The 16,142-nt window shown below is 53.4% G+C and overlaps 1 protein-coding gene across 3 annotated transcripts in view; it reads left to right on the top strand.

Annotated features, from left to right (window-relative positions):
* ITGA11 (integrin subunit alpha 11) overlaps positions 1-16,142 on the top strand; it is a 47,847-nt gene that overhangs the window by 13,653 nt on the left and 18,052 nt on the right. For 2 of the 3 annotated variants that reach the window (XM_080551546.1, XM_080551545.1), the window contains exons 3-15: positions 3,881-3,990; positions 5,813-5,904; positions 6,195-6,309; positions 7,224-7,351; positions 8,447-8,595; positions 9,294-9,438; positions 9,692-9,857; positions 10,540-10,610; positions 11,429-11,573; positions 13,419-13,567; positions 13,756-13,896; positions 14,639-14,842; positions 15,377-15,507. In XM_080551546.1, coding sequence (XP_080407672.1) covers positions 3,881-3,990; positions 5,813-5,904; positions 6,195-6,309; positions 7,224-7,351; positions 8,447-8,595; positions 9,294-9,438; positions 9,692-9,857; positions 10,540-10,610; positions 11,429-11,573; positions 13,419-13,567; positions 13,756-13,896; positions 14,639-14,842; positions 15,377-15,507 — 1,746 coding nt within the window. The remainder of the gene's footprint in view (positions 1-3,880; positions 3,991-5,812; positions 5,905-6,194; positions 6,310-7,223; positions 7,352-8,446; positions 8,596-9,293; positions 9,439-9,691; positions 9,858-10,539; positions 10,611-11,428; positions 11,574-13,418; positions 13,568-13,755; positions 13,897-14,638; positions 14,843-15,376; positions 15,508-16,142) is intronic. The other variant, XM_080551547.1, reaches the window with a different exon arrangement.

Below are 16,142 nucleotides of genomic sequence, written 5' to 3'. Positions count from 1 at the left end.
TCCTCCCTAATCCCTGCATTCCCGGATCACCAGCTAGACATACCTTCTTTTCCTGACTCCTTGCCATTTAATCAAAACATTTTGGGTCTCCAAATGAGCTTCGCAACCTCTCCGCCGTGCGCGCAGAGAGCCCGGTGTGCCGGGGGATCGCCGCCTGAAGAAGCCAGGAACTGGCTGGCTGCAGAAAGTCTCGGGGGGCTCCCAGGCATCCCTAATTCGGGGTGCACAGCACCAGTGGTGACTGCACCTCCCTGCTGCCTGGAGGTGATCTGAGCCTGGGAGAAGGTGCTGGGGGGAGCAGCTCTGTGCAGGGTGGTCCACGGTACAGGCAGGAGGGCAGGATAGGCAGGGACCAGTAGCACATTATGGGCAATAGGCAGAAATTAAAAAAAAAAAATAATTATGAAATAGAGACTGATAAATGAAGAGAAATAGAGACCGTGCAGCCGAAGCAGAACCACAGGGGTGAGGTTTGGGGGCATCACAAGGCGACCTGGTGGCGTGGTGCCCCCTCGCTAGGAGATGTGGCTGCACGCGGTGCCTTCAGCTCAGCGCTGGAGCCTGAGGCTGAAGGGATGAGGCTGAAGGTTGGGAGGATGAGGCTGAAGGCTGAGGCTGAAGGGATGAGGCTGAAGGGATGAGGCTGAAGGCTGAGGCTGAAGCTCTTCTACAAATTCCCCAGGGAAAGGACGGATTCTCCCGCGCTCGATGCCTTCGAAGCACGGATGGATGGTTTTCAGGGAGATGTTCTCCAGCCAAGAAGCACCCTTTGCTGGGTTCACTACCAAGACAGTAGGCATGAATTAATGCCTGTGGCACAGGAAATTTCACCAGATAATTGGGCTAAGGGGAAAAAAAAAAAAAGAGCGATGACTCAGTACCAGGTTTTCTAGACACCGAAGTGCCGCAGCCTTTCAGGGTCTGTGCTGCTCCGCTGGGCTAGAAGCAGGGCACCGTGCATGCCACTGACATTCACGTGAGACAAAACCATTTAAAAAGGTGAAAAAAAAAAAACCCTGCAAATTCCCAATTTGGCTTTGATGCTTCCTTTTGGTGCTTGAGGTGGGACTCGCGCAGCCTGCGGCCCCAGCCCCAGCCGCCCCAGCGCGCGGCTCCTGCAGGACCAGCAGGAGCAGGAGTTCGGCCCCTGCTCCCCTTCCTGCACTGGCGGAGCAGATGCTCCTCAGGCATTTCCACTGACATCTTGGTTTTCCGTTTTTTTTCCCAGGATAAAAGTTAAAAATATGTCCTCAGACATGTTGCTCTGAGCAGTCTGCGCGCTTCACATTTAATTCCTTTTTTTTTTTTTTTTTCGCTTTTGTTTTCCCCATAAGGAGCGCATGAAAAAGGAAGGCGAGGGAGGGCCTGTTTGGTTCTTATTTTCTTTTAAATCTTCCTTTATTAGCCAAAGCGTGACTCAAGGCCTGCCGCTCGGGTCTCTGCGGAGGGCTTTGCTTGCTCAGGACCGGGGGCTGCAACCCTCGAGGGAGGGCGAGGGGGGAGATTTGGGGTGCGTATGGGGAGGGGGCCGGCTCCCTGCGGATGCTCAGGATGCTCTCAGTAGATTTGGGTCATTTGGGATGGGACCAACCAGCCAACCAAAAACAAAAAAAGCAAAACAAACAAGCAAAAAAAAAAAGAAAAAAAAAAAACTATTTAGACCACAAGTTTCTAAACCACGAAATAAAGGAGGGGGTCTGTCACCTGTGAGCCGGTGCAAGTGGCAGCATCACTGCCAGCCAGCTTTGGGGAACCTTTTCCCAGCCCTGCCGCCAGCACCGTCACCTTCCCGACAGCTGGAGAAGCCTTCTCCCGAGCTGCCAACTTTCCATGGGAATTCGACAGCTTCAGCTAATTAATCATTTCAATTTAACCCAAAAGGGAAAACAATGCCATTGTCTTGGGGAGACGAAAAAATCTGTTTCTGCGAGCTTCGCGACCCCTTCTTGCATTTCTGCTGCGTTTATGGCAGCGGCTGTAAATATTTGGGCTTTTTTTGAGCCTCGAGGCCTGACGTAGGGCCGGGGAATGGGTGGAATGGGCTGCTGTGCAGTCGTCATCGTCTCGTGTTTTACCAAGTTGCTTCGTCCTCATAAACGCCGCAGTTCGGTGCTGCTGAGCGAATTAATGGGTGGTGTGACACTGTTAATAAGGGAGGGAGAATTACTGGGAGATTCCCGGCTTGGCCTTTCTTATGGTGGGGTAATTCGGGGGGCAGGGGAGCACAAATCCTGTGGGTACCTGGGCACGGCGGTGGGAAAGCTGTGGGAGCCAGCCGGGTGGGGATGCCCCAACAATCGCAATGTCCTCTTTGTGTTAAATCCTCGGGGGACGAAGAGTGGAAAACAAGAGGACACCATCCTTTGAGGTGCCTCAACCTTTTTTCCTTCCCATCTTCAAGGATTTTTTCCCTCCTCGCCCCCAATGTCTTTTCACATCTGCTGCCATCCCCCTTTCTGACCGTGAGCATCAATCGCGTGGCAGCGGCAGGGAGACGCGAGCAAAACTCGTCCAGGTTCAGGGGCAGGCACCGGATCTGCCTGAGCCTCTGGGTGCTACTGGGGACGGGTCCAGATGGTTGTTATTTTACCCTAATTAGTCTCCTCGTTAGCAGCGAAGCTGTAAGACAGGAAGTATTTCCATGAGAATCCTTAAATGCTTCTTAGATTTTGGAGGTTTTCAGTTGGCGAGCAATCCCATTTTATAGTGAAGGGATAAAAGAATGAGTGTTTAGTGTCTTTGTAGAAGCAGTGCTTAAAAACAAACAAAAAAAAAACAAAAAAAAAAAAGAGAAAAAAAAAGAAAAAAGGCCATTTCTGGCCTAACAGGGAACATCTGTGCTGGGAGCGGTCGCTTCGCCAGCTGTTGTGTAGGGCAACCCAGAACAAAAGAGGTCCTGTTTATTCAGCAATCCGGACAGGGACGGCTGCATCCACCAAGCGGGCTGTAAAATCAAAATGCAGTGGACTAGGTTTATTTTGGGCTAACGCGTTGGGAGCAGGAGATGCCAGGAACCCGCGGTTCGGGGTATTTTTGAACTAGCCTGGAAGGGACAGCCAAATTCCTCAGGTCCTGCTCTCCTCCTCCTTCGGTTTGCTGCTTTCGACTGGTCTGGTCAAGTCCACAGGAAAAAGTGAGAAAAATGCTTGCAATGTCCCAGATACATCCCACACCCTCGCTGGCTCTTTGTGCTTTTATCAGCTGATAAACCTCTGCTTATTTTAAAGTGCAGATGGGTGCCAGCGTCCTCGCCTGCACTGGCTGGTGACCCCACCACCAGCTCCAGGCTGTTTGTTAGCGAGCAACCCCAGCTTGGAGCAAAACCCCCGGAAATTCACGTTTTTAGCTTTTCAGTGGGGAAAATTCCCCACGGACCCCAGTGAGAGCTACAACTGCCTATCGCTTTGGGTGTCTTGGAAGGAGCCAGGACTCCTTTGCACACACCCACGTCCCAAAGGTGATCCCAGCAGCGGGAAGTGCCACCTTGGGGACCTCAGGTGGATGCTGAGGGCATCGGTGCTGGTCCCGCTGCCGGTGCCAGCCATGAAAATGCATCAAGAGGAGGGGGCGAGGGGCTGCAGATGGGTTTGCAGGCCTCGTAACCCCATAACCTGATGGGCATTGCTTCCAAGTGAGTCATCTGGGGTCGGGGGTGGGAACTGGATGATCTTTAAGGTCCCTTCCGTCCCAAGCCGCTCTATGATTCCACGATTCATCTGGCCAGCTTGGAGGGTTCCCTGGGGCTGGCGGGGACCGGGTCTCATCCTGCAAGAGGCAACAGATGAGAGCGTTGGGACCCCATCCTTGCAGGAACGTGTCCCATTTTCTGAAGGCCACCCCGTCCAGCCCAGGGGTACTGACAGGCACCTCTTTCCCGCAGGCTGGTGGTGGGGGCCCCCTACGAGACCAACGGGCAGCAGAAGACGGGAGACGTCTACAAGTGCCCGGTGACCAGCGACACCCCCAGCAACTGCACCAAGCTCAACCTAGGTACGGGGCGCGGGGCGCGAGGGGAGCTGGGCGCTTCTAGCACGCCGTGTGCTCCTTGTCACGGCTTTATTCTTTAAAATTCACCCTGGTGCTTTGCCCGGATTGCTCCCAAAAGCAGGAGGACCGATTTGAGGAGGATTTTTGAATGAGGTCATCAGCTCAGGTGTTCATATGACTCCCGGTGCTGGGCTTTAAGCATCGGCAGGGTAAAACGAAGCAAGTCAGGCAAGAGTGAAAAAGTGATTTATTTAACGGAGCTTAAAGTCTTCGGTTTATTCGATCAGGACAGAGTTAGCAGCGGGTAACAACCCCACTATCAGACACCTTATGATGTATCATGGAGTCTGTGGTCCCACTGGGGGATGCTCAGGGGGTGCAGGCACCCCGGCAGGAGGCAAGTTTCGCCTCCAGCACCCATCCTGCTCAGCTACTGCGGGAATTGGTGCTCAGCTCCACCACCCCTGGGGCCCTGCCATGGCAGGAGGAGAGATCCGGGGGGTCTCACACGTCCCCAGCCAGCCCCGAGGAGGGGGAAATACCCAGCTCTTTATCAGGGTTCCTCTGTCTCTGTCTGCCAGCGAGGCCAAAGGGGACAAAGCCCCGCATCCCCGTGTCAGTGGGGGACGTGGGAGCCGGGGACTTTCCCAGGGTCTTGAGGAGCACTGGTGGGGCTCGGGGGCAAAGTCTGGGGAGGTTTCCCGCTGGAGCAGCAGTTCCCACTTGATTTGTCATCATCATTAATCCGGACTGTTCTGGGTTTCCACCAGAGCTGATAAGAGAGGAGGAACTTTGGCTCATCTGCAGCGTTTGATTGATTGGAACCAAATATGTCTTTGTCTGAAAGCATTGTGGGTTTGTTGGGCATTTTTTTTTTGTTTTGCTTTGGCTTTTGTTTTGTTTTGTTTTGCGGCGGTGTTTTCTGTTGTTGTTGTTGTTTCTGGTTTTTTGTTTGATTGGTTGGCTTTCTCTATGAGAACACCAAGATTTTTCCAGGGAATAAATCTCTTTCGTGTGCAAATTCGAGTCTTGCTAAAAAGCAATCTTTTCCCATTGGAAACCAGTTTCAAATGAAAAGATCAGTTCCGTGAGCACACTCTATTTTATTTTATTTTTGATTAACTTGTCTTGTCGGCACAATCCCTTGAGGTCATTTGAGTAAAAGCAGGCGCAGGGATGCCAGGTGCACGTGTGGCCGAGGTGACCATTGTGGCTCTGTCCTGTGCCGCTCACGCAGAGCAGTCCCGGGAGCCAGCAAGGCTGGCAGGAGCCTCATCCCCATTGTCCCCATCGTCCCCATCGTCCCTGTCACCCCCACGGTCCCCCCCTGGCCATCAGCGAGGGTTAAGCATCGCCAGCTGGGGCAGAGGAAGCTTGGGCGCCCTCACGGAGCTGCGCTGGGGGAACGGATGGGTTAGGCAGTGGTTTTGTCAGGGCTAAATGCTATTCCTGTTAACCTAAATAAAGGGTGGCCCCATGGGCCATTTCTGGTTTCTGGACTGTGACATGGGAAATGAGAGAAAGGCACAAGCATCAATCAGCCACTAAGTGCGTGCTGGCCTGACAATAAAGGATGAGGTGCTAGAGCTGCTCAGAAGGGTTTCTTTCCTAAGGATTTACTGCGTAAGAGTCTGTGACTCACGGTCTAATTTCCAGAAGAAATTTCTCTTTGTTGGCTGTGGCAAGGAAAAAAAAAAAAAAAAAAAGGAGAAAAAAAACAAAAAAAAGTCTTATCTTGACGACTGCTGCAAAAACAAAAGGGAAAGCAAAAACCCCACGGCACCGAGGCGTGCTGCACCCCGCTAACCGGGTCCTCTCTCCGAAGGAAGAGTCACGCTGTCCAACGTGTCCGAGCGGAAGGACAACATGCGCCTGGGGCTCAGCCTGGCCACCAACCCCAAGGACAGCAGCTTCCTGGTGAGGGCCGAGGGGCCGGCACAGCCCGGGGACCCTCTGCGGTACGCGCGTGTAGAAGTGCACGCAGACAGCGCGTCTTTATGTGCATGTTCGGATATCTGCATGCGGGCCAGTCTTTTTCCAGGTCTTTGCCACCCCTCTCTGCTCTTTCGGGGTTTAGCCGTGCCTGGCAGCGATGCTCTGAGCCCCTGCTCTCCCCACCTCGTCCTGCACAGCCTCTCGGCATCCAGGCAGCGAAAAAGTGGCGTTTCCAGGCCCATCCCTGATGCTTTCTTTTTGTTTTTCCCCAGGCCTGCAGCCCGCTCTGGTCCCATGAGTGCGGCAGCTCCTACTACACCACGGGGATGTGCTCCCGCGTCAACGCCAACTTCAGATTCGCCAAGACCGTGGCCCCGGCTCTGCAGAGTAGGAGAAACTCTCATGTAGCCTCTAACCCTCACCCCGAGCTCAAAGCTAGCCCAAATTTCCGTGCCCTGAGCACTTCGGTACCATTGAGCAAACAAAGCTCCGTCGGCGCTTGCCAGAAGGCGAGATAGCGGAGGAAATTATTGCAGGGAAGTGATTCAAAGGGGGTCACAAACGCAGACATCTGGTAAACATTTTCTTTCCGACTGACACTCGGGGAAGACAAAAAATACCTTATTCTCCCAAAAACAGAACAAAAAGCATCCAGAATATTTTATCAGCGCAGCTCAGAAGGAAAAATAGGGGAAGAATTCAGAGCTTGGCCGCACAAAACAAAGAGCTCATTGACGGGATGCTAAATATTCTGGCCCAAATTTGTAGATTTGGGGACACGATTTGATTTTGAGGTAATAAAATGAGCTTCCTGGCTTTCCCGTGGGTGGTAGGAAACTACAGAGGGCTGCCCTGGACCAGCCTCTGCAAGCGCTCCTTCTCCCCATCCTGGCTTGGGAGAGAAATGGGACTTTTGGGTGGCAGAGGCAGAAAGGGCTCGGGAGCGCAGCACGGCGCCGCGGGGGGAGCAGGGGCCGGATCCTGCCCGCAGGGGGGTGCCCTTTGATGTACGTAGCGTATGAGACCGGATAGAGGTCCAAATCTGAATCAGAGAAGATACCGCGGGGCGTTATTCTTAGAAAGTTATCCAGACTTCTCTTGGCAGAGAGGATGCACGTGGCTTCTTTCTACCCTACTGCAGTGAATATTGGAGTGAAGGGCTTTATGAGCGATTGAAGTAGGATTTCTTTTCTCGAACAAATCACAAGAGCAAGTACCTGACTGCGAGGAATGAAGCCATAAATCCCCCCTTCACAAGTGCTGCCAAGGCCTTTCAATAACGCACTGCGTATTTTTCACAGGATGCCAGACGTACATGGACATAATCATAGTCCTGGACGGATCAAACAGCATATATCCTTGGGTTGAAGTTCAGCACTTCCTGATAAACATCTTGAAAAAATTTTACATCGGCCCCGGCCAGATACAAGTAAGCCCGTGCACGGCTCGTGCGTTCCCGTCTCACGTAGATTCCTCCGGCTTTTCTCAAAGTCTCTTTTCTGCCAAAAGTACCGTAACTTAGCCCTGTGCTTTTTCAAAATAAACTTCCAACGTATGAATTCTAAAGCTGAGCCCATGGAAATAATGCTCACATCAATGTCCTTAGATGAGCTACGGGGAGAGCAGCAACCCACACCCCGGCCAGGCACGGGGAGGATGAAATCATATGGAAATATCGAAGTATTGCCCTGCAATCGTGCGCTTATTTGCGCAGGGACTGCGCTCAGCTCCATGACAAGCAAAGAAAGGGAGGACAGATGTGTTTGGGCTGCTCCTGAGTCCTCAGCACTTGGCACAAATAAACCCCGGGGCTGCTGTGGGGCCACAACACAGCACAGCACGGCCGCATCGTCCTGTATCTGTGTACCAGGGGGCAACAGCAGGCAGAAAATGGAAACAGAATCGAGCACTGGTCCCACAGGGGGTCCCAGAGATTGGTCCCAATCAGTGGTCCCATAGAGGGAAAACTGGAGCAAATCGAGATTTTACTGGTGGCCGTGGACAGCCAGGGAGGTCAGGTCCCAGTACCAGCAGGAACACAAGTAGGGATGCTCGGCTGCTGGCTCCTGCTGAATCCCTGTTCCCAGTGGCTTCCTCTTCGGCTGGTGAACACAACTGCAGACACTGTTGGGCCCTGATATTTATTGTCACTGCTAGCCCCACACGCTGCCAAAATACCATCCGGTTCCTGCTGCACTTTTACCGCTTTTATTTTACCCTCTTGCCTGGCCCAATTTTAGGAGGCATTTGCGGCAAATCCCCCTGCGGCAGCTCGTGTGCAAGCAAGCAACGCGTGTTTTTTGCTTGCGCGTGCAAACGGATGTTCGATCATGCAATGTCATAGCGCAGTTTTGGGGTTGCAGAGCAGGCACCAGGCTGCCCGTGGTTCCCAGTCAGCGCTCAGCACCGCTGTGCCCAAAATGCAGCCCTGGTGCTGCTCCCCGTGAGGGGGGGCGCGTGCCCTCTGCGCTGCTGTGCCCTGCCACACGGCAGGCTGTCGGCGTGACCTGTCTGTCATCCCTAGGTCGGCGTGGTTCAGTACGGAGAGGACGTGGTCCACGAGTTTCACTTAAATGACTACAGGTCTGTAAAAGACGTGGTGGCAGCTGCCAGTCACATAGAGCAAAGAGGAGGCACAGAAACCAGGACTGCCTATGGGATAGAGTTTGCTCGGTAAAAATTTCTCACGTTCACCCCAAGAAGTTTGCAGTGGCTGTTTTAATTCCCTCCTCCCCCCCCCACGCTCCTGCCCTCCTTGCTGTGTGCAAGGCAGGGGCGCAGCATGCTTCTCCAAAAATGCCCAGTCCTCATCTGATGCTCTGCAAGGGCTGAGCCCCGAGCTGCAGAGGGGCCGGGGGTGGGCACAGGAGCAGATCCCGAACGTGTCTCCTCTTTCTGAAAGCACCCAAAGCTCAGACATCACCCCCAGCACTGCCCTGCAGCTGGCCCAGCTCTTCTGCACACCCGGTGTGTACTGGGGAGCCCAGCATGGCCCCGACCCACAGCTCTGTCTCCTCATTTACCCAGGGCTAACTCTGTCCCTGCATATTTTTACCACAGCCTGACCCGTATTCCGGATTTAGTGCATCCTGCCGAGCTAAAGGATGCTCTCTGCAAAAAGCCAGCTCCGCTAGAGGAAAAGCCCCCTTTCAAAGTCCTGAAGCATTCCCTGAGCATCCCGCACCCCACTGCACCTCCCTGTGTGCCAGCAGCCCCCCGATCCCCCCCCGTGCTTTGTGACCTGACCGTTGGGGCTCGTGTCCCACCGCAGGGCATGCAGGGCGACACCTCGGGGACACGGGCGAGCGCGCGGGGGCTGCCACGACCCCGCCGGCGACGCTGAGCAGCCCAGGGCATCTCTTCAATTGCAGCTCGGAAGCGTTTCAGAAAGGTGGCCGGAAAGGGGCAAAGAGAGTAATGATTGTAATCACAGATGGAGAGTCGCACGACAGCCCAGACCTGGAGAAGGTGATCGAGGACAGCGAGAAGGACAACGTCACCAGATACGCGGTGGCGGTGAGTAGCGGGGCCCTGCCGCTGCAGGAGGCGGTGAGAGACGCTCACGGCGGGACGTGGCTGCCCAAGGAGGTGCTGGGGAGGGGCAGGACCCTGCGAGGCACCCAAATGGCATCCGTCCTTACAGCCCCCCCCCGCCTGCTCCCATCGCGGGGTGCCAGGCGCAAAGGGGAAGAACAGACCTGGGATGCTCTGGGACGGCTTTATCCACCGCGTGAAAACACCTGACACTGCCTTCCTCTCCCAAACCCAGGTTCTGGGTTATTATAACAGAAGAGGGATCAATCCCGAAGCCTTTCTGAACGAGATAAAATTCATAGCGAGCGACCCGGACGACAAGCACTTCTTCAACGTCACCGACGAGGCAGCGCTCAAAGACATCGTGGACGCGCTGGGGGAAAGGATATTTAGCCTGGAAGGTGAGCGGGGCGCCTCCCCTGCACCCCCCAGGGACGCGCTGCTCAGCACCGCACACCCCAGCCAGATTCGCTGTGCCGGGTCCTTTCTGGAACGGTTCCTGCTGGGGGGGCAGGAACATGGAGCCTCCACTTGATGCACGCACGTTTTGTCCGATAAAAGGCTTTTTTTTTTTTTTCCTTTTTCCTTCCACGCTTGCTGGTCTTCAAAACTACATTTATCTAAATTTCATACTAAAATGGCATATTGGGACAAAGCCTCGAAACAAAAGACGGAGGGTTTTCAATGGACACCTCAGCGTTTGGGGGAGTTTTGGGCAAACCAGCCCATAAACTCCCCCCCATAATCTCAGCCAGCCCAGCGCTTCTGTGGAAGCATATTTCACTGGGCGAGGAATTTCAGCCAGCTGCAATAATTAAGCGAGATCCTCTGAATCCGCACTTTTATGTGATCCTGCAGTTTGTACCTAGGAAAGGAGGCAGCACTCCCGCTGTTTATTAATTCTGCGTTTATTCAGTGGCTCATTGGCAGCACGAGCGTGTGTAGCTGGGGGGATTTAGGGGGGGCGCGGGCACCTTTGTGCTCCAGCAGGGTGGAGGTGGCTCTCCAGCCCGGCCAGACCCACAGGTCACCTCCTGGAAAGCTTTCCCTTAACGACAGAGTCTTTGTTTGTTTGTATTGAAGGAACCAACAAGAATGAAATCTCCTTTGGACTGGAGATGTCCCAGACCGGCTTCTCATCGCACATCGTGGAAGTAAGAGGGTGACCTCTTCGCCCTGCTCCCGCCTGCGCGTTTGCTGCGGGCGGCTGACCGGTGGAAAACGGGGGGGGAGGGAGTGCAAAGGATGAGTTCAGGCTGTGAATTCGGGCTGTTCAACTGCATTACTGCCTGCCCGCCGAGCAGGCAGTAAATGCAGCTATTTCATTTCATTTCATTTTATTTTTATTTTTATTTTTATTTTTATTTTTATTTTTATATTTTTATTTTTATTTTTATTTTTATTTTTATTTTTATTATTTTTATTTATTTTTATTTTATTTTATTTTATTTTATTTTATTTTATTTTATTTTATTTTATTTTATTTTATTTTATTTTATTTTATTTTACTTTACTTTACTTTACTTTACTTTACTTTACTTTATTTTATTTTATTTTATTTTATTTTATTTTATTTTATTTTATTTTATTTTATTTTATTTTATTTTATTTTCTGAGAAGGGACCCTCCTCCTGCCCCTTCCTGCAAAACCCGTGATTTCTGGCAGGGACCATTTGCTGTTTTCCCTCCCCGCACTCTGCAGCCCCCAGTAGGTACACAGCCCAGGAGCAGCGGGGCTTTTAGGGACCCCCACGAGCATTCCCCCACAAAACCAACCCACCGGGCCCTCACCCGTCCCACCCTCAGCATGCATCACCTTCACCCCTATGGGCAAGAATTGCTTCCGATAGGAGAAAAATAACACAAAAAGAGGCCCAAAACCCATCCCCAAGGCCACCTGAAGAGCTTTGGCAGGGGATGTTCGGTGCCTTTGCTCTGGCTCTGTGCTGACGGCTGCCGTCCCCCCCCCCAGGACGGGATCCTGCTGGGGGCCGTGGGCGCCTACGACTGGAACGGGGCCGTGCTGAAGGAGACCAGCAGCGGGAAGGTGATCCCGCTGCGCGAGTCCTACCTCCAGGAGTTCCCCGAGGAGCTGAAGAACCACGGCGCCTACCTGGGTGAGGGAGCCCCGCCGGGCACAATCGCTGGGACGCGGTCGTGGTTGGGTGCTTCGTATTTGGGTGATTAATATTTGCTTAATATTTGGGCGCTTAATATTTGGGCGCTTAATATTTGGGTGCTTAATATTTGGGTGCTTAATATTTGCTTTATATTTGGGCTCTTAATATCTGAATGCTTAATATTTGCTTTATATTTGGGTGCTTATTTTTTGCTTTGTATTTGGGCTCTTAATATTTGGACGCTTCATATTTGCTTAATATTTGGGGGGTTAGTATTTGGGCTCTTAATATTTGGGTGCTTCATATTTGCTTAATATTTGGGTGCTTCATATTTGGGTGCTTGATATGTGATTGCTTAATATTTGTTTAATATTTGGGTGCTTAATATTTGGACGCTTAATATTTGGGTGCTTAATATTTGCTTTATATTTGGGTGCTTAATATTTGCTTTATATTTGGGTACTTATTTTTTGCTTTGTATTTGGGCGCTTAATATTTGGGTGCTTCATATTTGCTTAATATTTGGGTGCTTCATATTTGGGTGCTTGACATTTGATTGCTTAATATTTGGTTAATATTTGGGCATTTAATATTTGGGTCCTTAATATTTGAGCGCTTAATATTTGGGCGCTTAATATTTGCTTTCTATTTGGGTTCTTAATATTTGGGCTCTTAATATTTGGGTGCTTAATATTTGCTTAATATTTGGACCTGCCCTGCCCCTGGCACCCAGGGAGAGCCCCGCGGCGCCTGCTTCGTGCCGCACAAACACGTCTCGAGTGCAGAAGCGGCTCAGACCCCATCCAGCCCGGGTCATTCGCAGTGCTTACTGGAACAGTTTAAGAAACACTGATGAAATTTCATGCCCGGGGAGGAAATACCTGCTGTGCTAATCCGTTCCATGTGTGGGAGCCCCGCAGTGAGGATCCCAGGCTGGTTGCAAAACGAAGCCTCTGCCCGGGCTGTGCGTGCCCGCCTGGGCACAGAGCGGGGTCTGGGGGCTGCGGGGTCACCCCCCGGCACGTGGAGGCTCTTCCCTCTGTGGATGGGGACACGAACTGCCCCGGGTGCTGTTTTTCTTACTGGAAGCAATGGTAAAGACAGGAATATTAAGAAAGCCCTGGTGCATCCTGCGGCACGGCAGCCCAGCTCCGGGACCGGGGTGCTTCAGGGCTGATGTTCTGCTTAGAAATATTGTCCCAGGAGAGAAATATATGGGAAGGCAGAGACTAAGGTACGGTCAGTGCCCAGGGAAAGGGCTCTGTAAGCCCCACCAGCCCCTCTCTTACTCAAAACTCAGCTTGCTGTGACCCTGAGGGATCTGATCCAGCTTTACAGTTGGCTGTGCTTTGAGTGTCTAAAAATTTAATTAGCATTTAAAACCGACTGCGAATGTGCAGAAGCCTGGAGCTGCCTGCAAGTCTGAAAGAGGGGATTTTGCAACCCCAGCATTATATTCCCGTGCAAGCCCACCTGCATCCGTGAGCAAGTGGAACAGCGCAGCGTGTGACATGCAGCGCTGCTGATGCCAGCACAGAAAATAATCCTGCGGGGTCAGAAATTGGGATCGCTGGGGGTCGTTAGCTTGGCATAAATATTTGTGAGCAATGGTCGGGGTGGGTGCACAGCTTTTATTGCGCCCTGAATTTTCACATCCAGCATCAGCAAAACCTTCCGTGCACGATGACAGGGGTTTACCTGCGTGACTGCATCGCCGGCAAAGCCTTGGTTCAGAGCTGGCCAGGGCTGTGCCGGCAGCACAGAGGTGACCCCAGGCAAGCTGTGGGATGGGGGCGAGCAAGGGGCTGGATCCTGCTCACCCCCCCCCCACCCAAAACGCAGGTTACACCGTCTCCTCCGTCGTGTCCACCGCACGCGAGCGGCTCTACGTCGCGGGAGCGCCGCGGTTCAACCACACGGGGAAGGTGATCATCTTCACCATGCACAACAACCGCAACCTCACCATCCACCAGGCGCTGAAGGGAGAGCAGGTAACGCCGGGGCACGGTGCTAAGGGTGCTTAAGAGGCTCAGCAGCGCAACGTGCCCGTGGTCAGGGATCTCCTGCACCCACGGCTCCAAAGCATGGGATAAGAGGGGGCTTGAGCCGTCCTTGCCAGCGAGGGTCGCGGTCCCTGCGTGCTGGCGGCGCTGCTCCCATCCCCTCCTGTCTCCCCCAGATCGGCTCCTACTACGGAAGCGAGATCAACTCCCTGGACGTGAACGGCGACGGTGTCACGGACGTGCTGCTGGTGGGAGCCCCCATGTACTTCAGCGAGGGCAGGGAGAGGGGCAAGGTCTACGTCTACGCCCTGCGAGAGGTACGGGCACAACCGGCCGCCACCACGGGTCTGGGTCCCTGGCGGTCCCCTCGCCCACAGCCCCCGGGATGGGATGCACAGGGAGATGTTGTCCCCTCCACCAGCACTTTGGGGCACAGGTAGGACGTATCATACTGGTTTTCCTGCCTGCTGCCCTGCCACCCTCAAATCTTGTTAAAAAAAATGCAGTTTCTGACCCAATTCTGACGGGCCCTGGGGATTCAGGAGCAGCAAGAAGATCGTGCTCAAAATCCAGGGCTGCGCATGCTGCCCAGCACAGCAGGGATCCCCATATCTAAAGCAAAATTTTCATGCAATTATTTATGTTGCTCTAAAAGGAAGGCAAAGCAGCCATCAGCATGGGACTCACCCACACCACAGCTGAAGGCTCACCCCGTTTCCTCCTCGTGCCGACTCAGCACCCCTCTTCCCGGGCTCCTCTTTGCGGGCTCCTGGCTCTCCCCAAGCTTGTGCATGAGCCGGGCTCTTCAGAGGAGCAGCAGAGCAGCCCCCGAGCTGCCCCCGCTGCCAGGGGCACGTTTCCACCCCGCGGCACCTCCGTCCATCCCGGCACCCACGCGCCAGAAACCCAGCGGGTGAAAGGCTCTGTGGATAGGTGTCGGGCTCTTTGTTTTACAGGACTCCAAGGGGTTGCTTCTTGTCTGTTTGCCTTTGGGGGTTTTCCTGGGGGTTTTTCAGGCTTGCTGCTGAGGTTGTTTTTTTTTCCCTTTTATCCCCACAGAACCGCTTTGTTTCCAGCGGGGCCCTGGGGGACCTGCAGAGCTACCAGAACTCCCGCTTCGGCTCCTGCATCGCCGCCGTGCCCGACCTCAACCAGGACTCCTACAACGACGTCGTGGTCGGGGCGCCTTTGGAGGACGACCACCAAGGAGCGATATACATCTTCCTCGGCTTCGAGGAGACCGTCCTGAAGAAGTACAAGCAGGTACAGCTCCCGGGGCTTTGGTCGGCCCCATCCTGCATTAACCAAGCCCAGCGTGAAGTCGATGTCCAGCGATGTCCGTGGGCACCAGCGCAGTCAGAGGGTCAGGAATTCGTGCTCAGCATTTCCTCCTCGCACAGTCACTAGATAGCTTCTGTTTTGGTGGGCCCGAGACAAAACAAGCGTATGGTATGGAAAACACACTTGAAATTAGGGGGGATGCTTAGCGCTCAGTGCAGTGACTTGCCTTGGGTAAAATATTAGAAACACTTGTGAGAAACAGTAAATGTCAGCAGAAATCTTGTGACGGTGTCTCCGAGGGGAAACTGCTCTCACTCCCTGGCAAATTAAGTTTTTTAAATTAAGAACCCAGTAACGTGGCGGGGACTGGCACAGCAAACCTCAGCGCGCCCCTGCTCACGTGCGAAGCCTCCTCCGTGCGGCTGCGGCTGGGCGCCAGCTCCGCAGGCAGAGGTGCTCCTGACGGAAACCAGGCTGGATTTTTTTTTTTTTTTTCCTCTTTTTTTGCTTTTTCAGCGGATAGCAGCTGCAGACCTCGGACCAGGCCTGATGTATTTTGGATGCAGCATCCACGGACAGCTGGACATGAACGAAGACGGGCTCGTGGACTTAGCCGTCGGCTCTCTTGGGAACGCCGTGCTGCTCTGGTTAGCTGCGTCTCTTTTGGCACTGCCCCTGCCCCAAGTCCACTGCGATGCGCTCACGTTTCCAGGGGAGTAGTAACCTCCCAAAAATCCGACCCATCTTTCCAGAATTACAACCCCTCTCCAGCAGGGCCAGGGGATTTAAGATGTAGCAGAGCCCTAGAAAGACATCAGGGTTGTTTTGCGTGGAATTTCCTTGTTAGTTCCCCAAGAGCTTCAACGCAGTGATTTCATCTGATGATTCGCTCAGATTCCCTCTGTCCTTATTTAACAAAGCAACTCGATATTTTCGAACACTGATTAATACTTGCATGGTCCCTTGAGGCTGTTAGGACGGAGGTAGCTGCCCCAGCTGAGATGTGCCACCTGCACCCACCCTGGGGCTGCTTCAAACACACTGATGTGCGTGCAAGGGGCATAATCCTGCCCTCAGCGCTGAGCCCCTTCACTGCCATAAGCAGGAGGCCAGTGCATGCTGGAGATCTTTTTCCTCCAACGCTACACAGCCGAGCTGAGGGCAGGTCAGCACCTTGTGGTGGCCTTTGGGAAAGGTGTGAAAAGGGCTCCCCTGGAGACGTGGGAGCCCCCTGGGGGCTGCTGAGCCGTGCGTGGGTGCCCCGTGCTGCAGCGACCTCCTG

Source organism: Anser brachyrhynchus (assembly GCF_964034855.1).
Source record: "Anser brachyrhynchus genome assembly, chromosome: 11".
NCBI classification, from domain to species: Eukaryota; Metazoa; Chordata; class Aves; order Anseriformes; family Anatidae; genus Anser; species Anser brachyrhynchus.
This window is presented reverse-complemented; position numbering and strand designations above follow the sequence as displayed.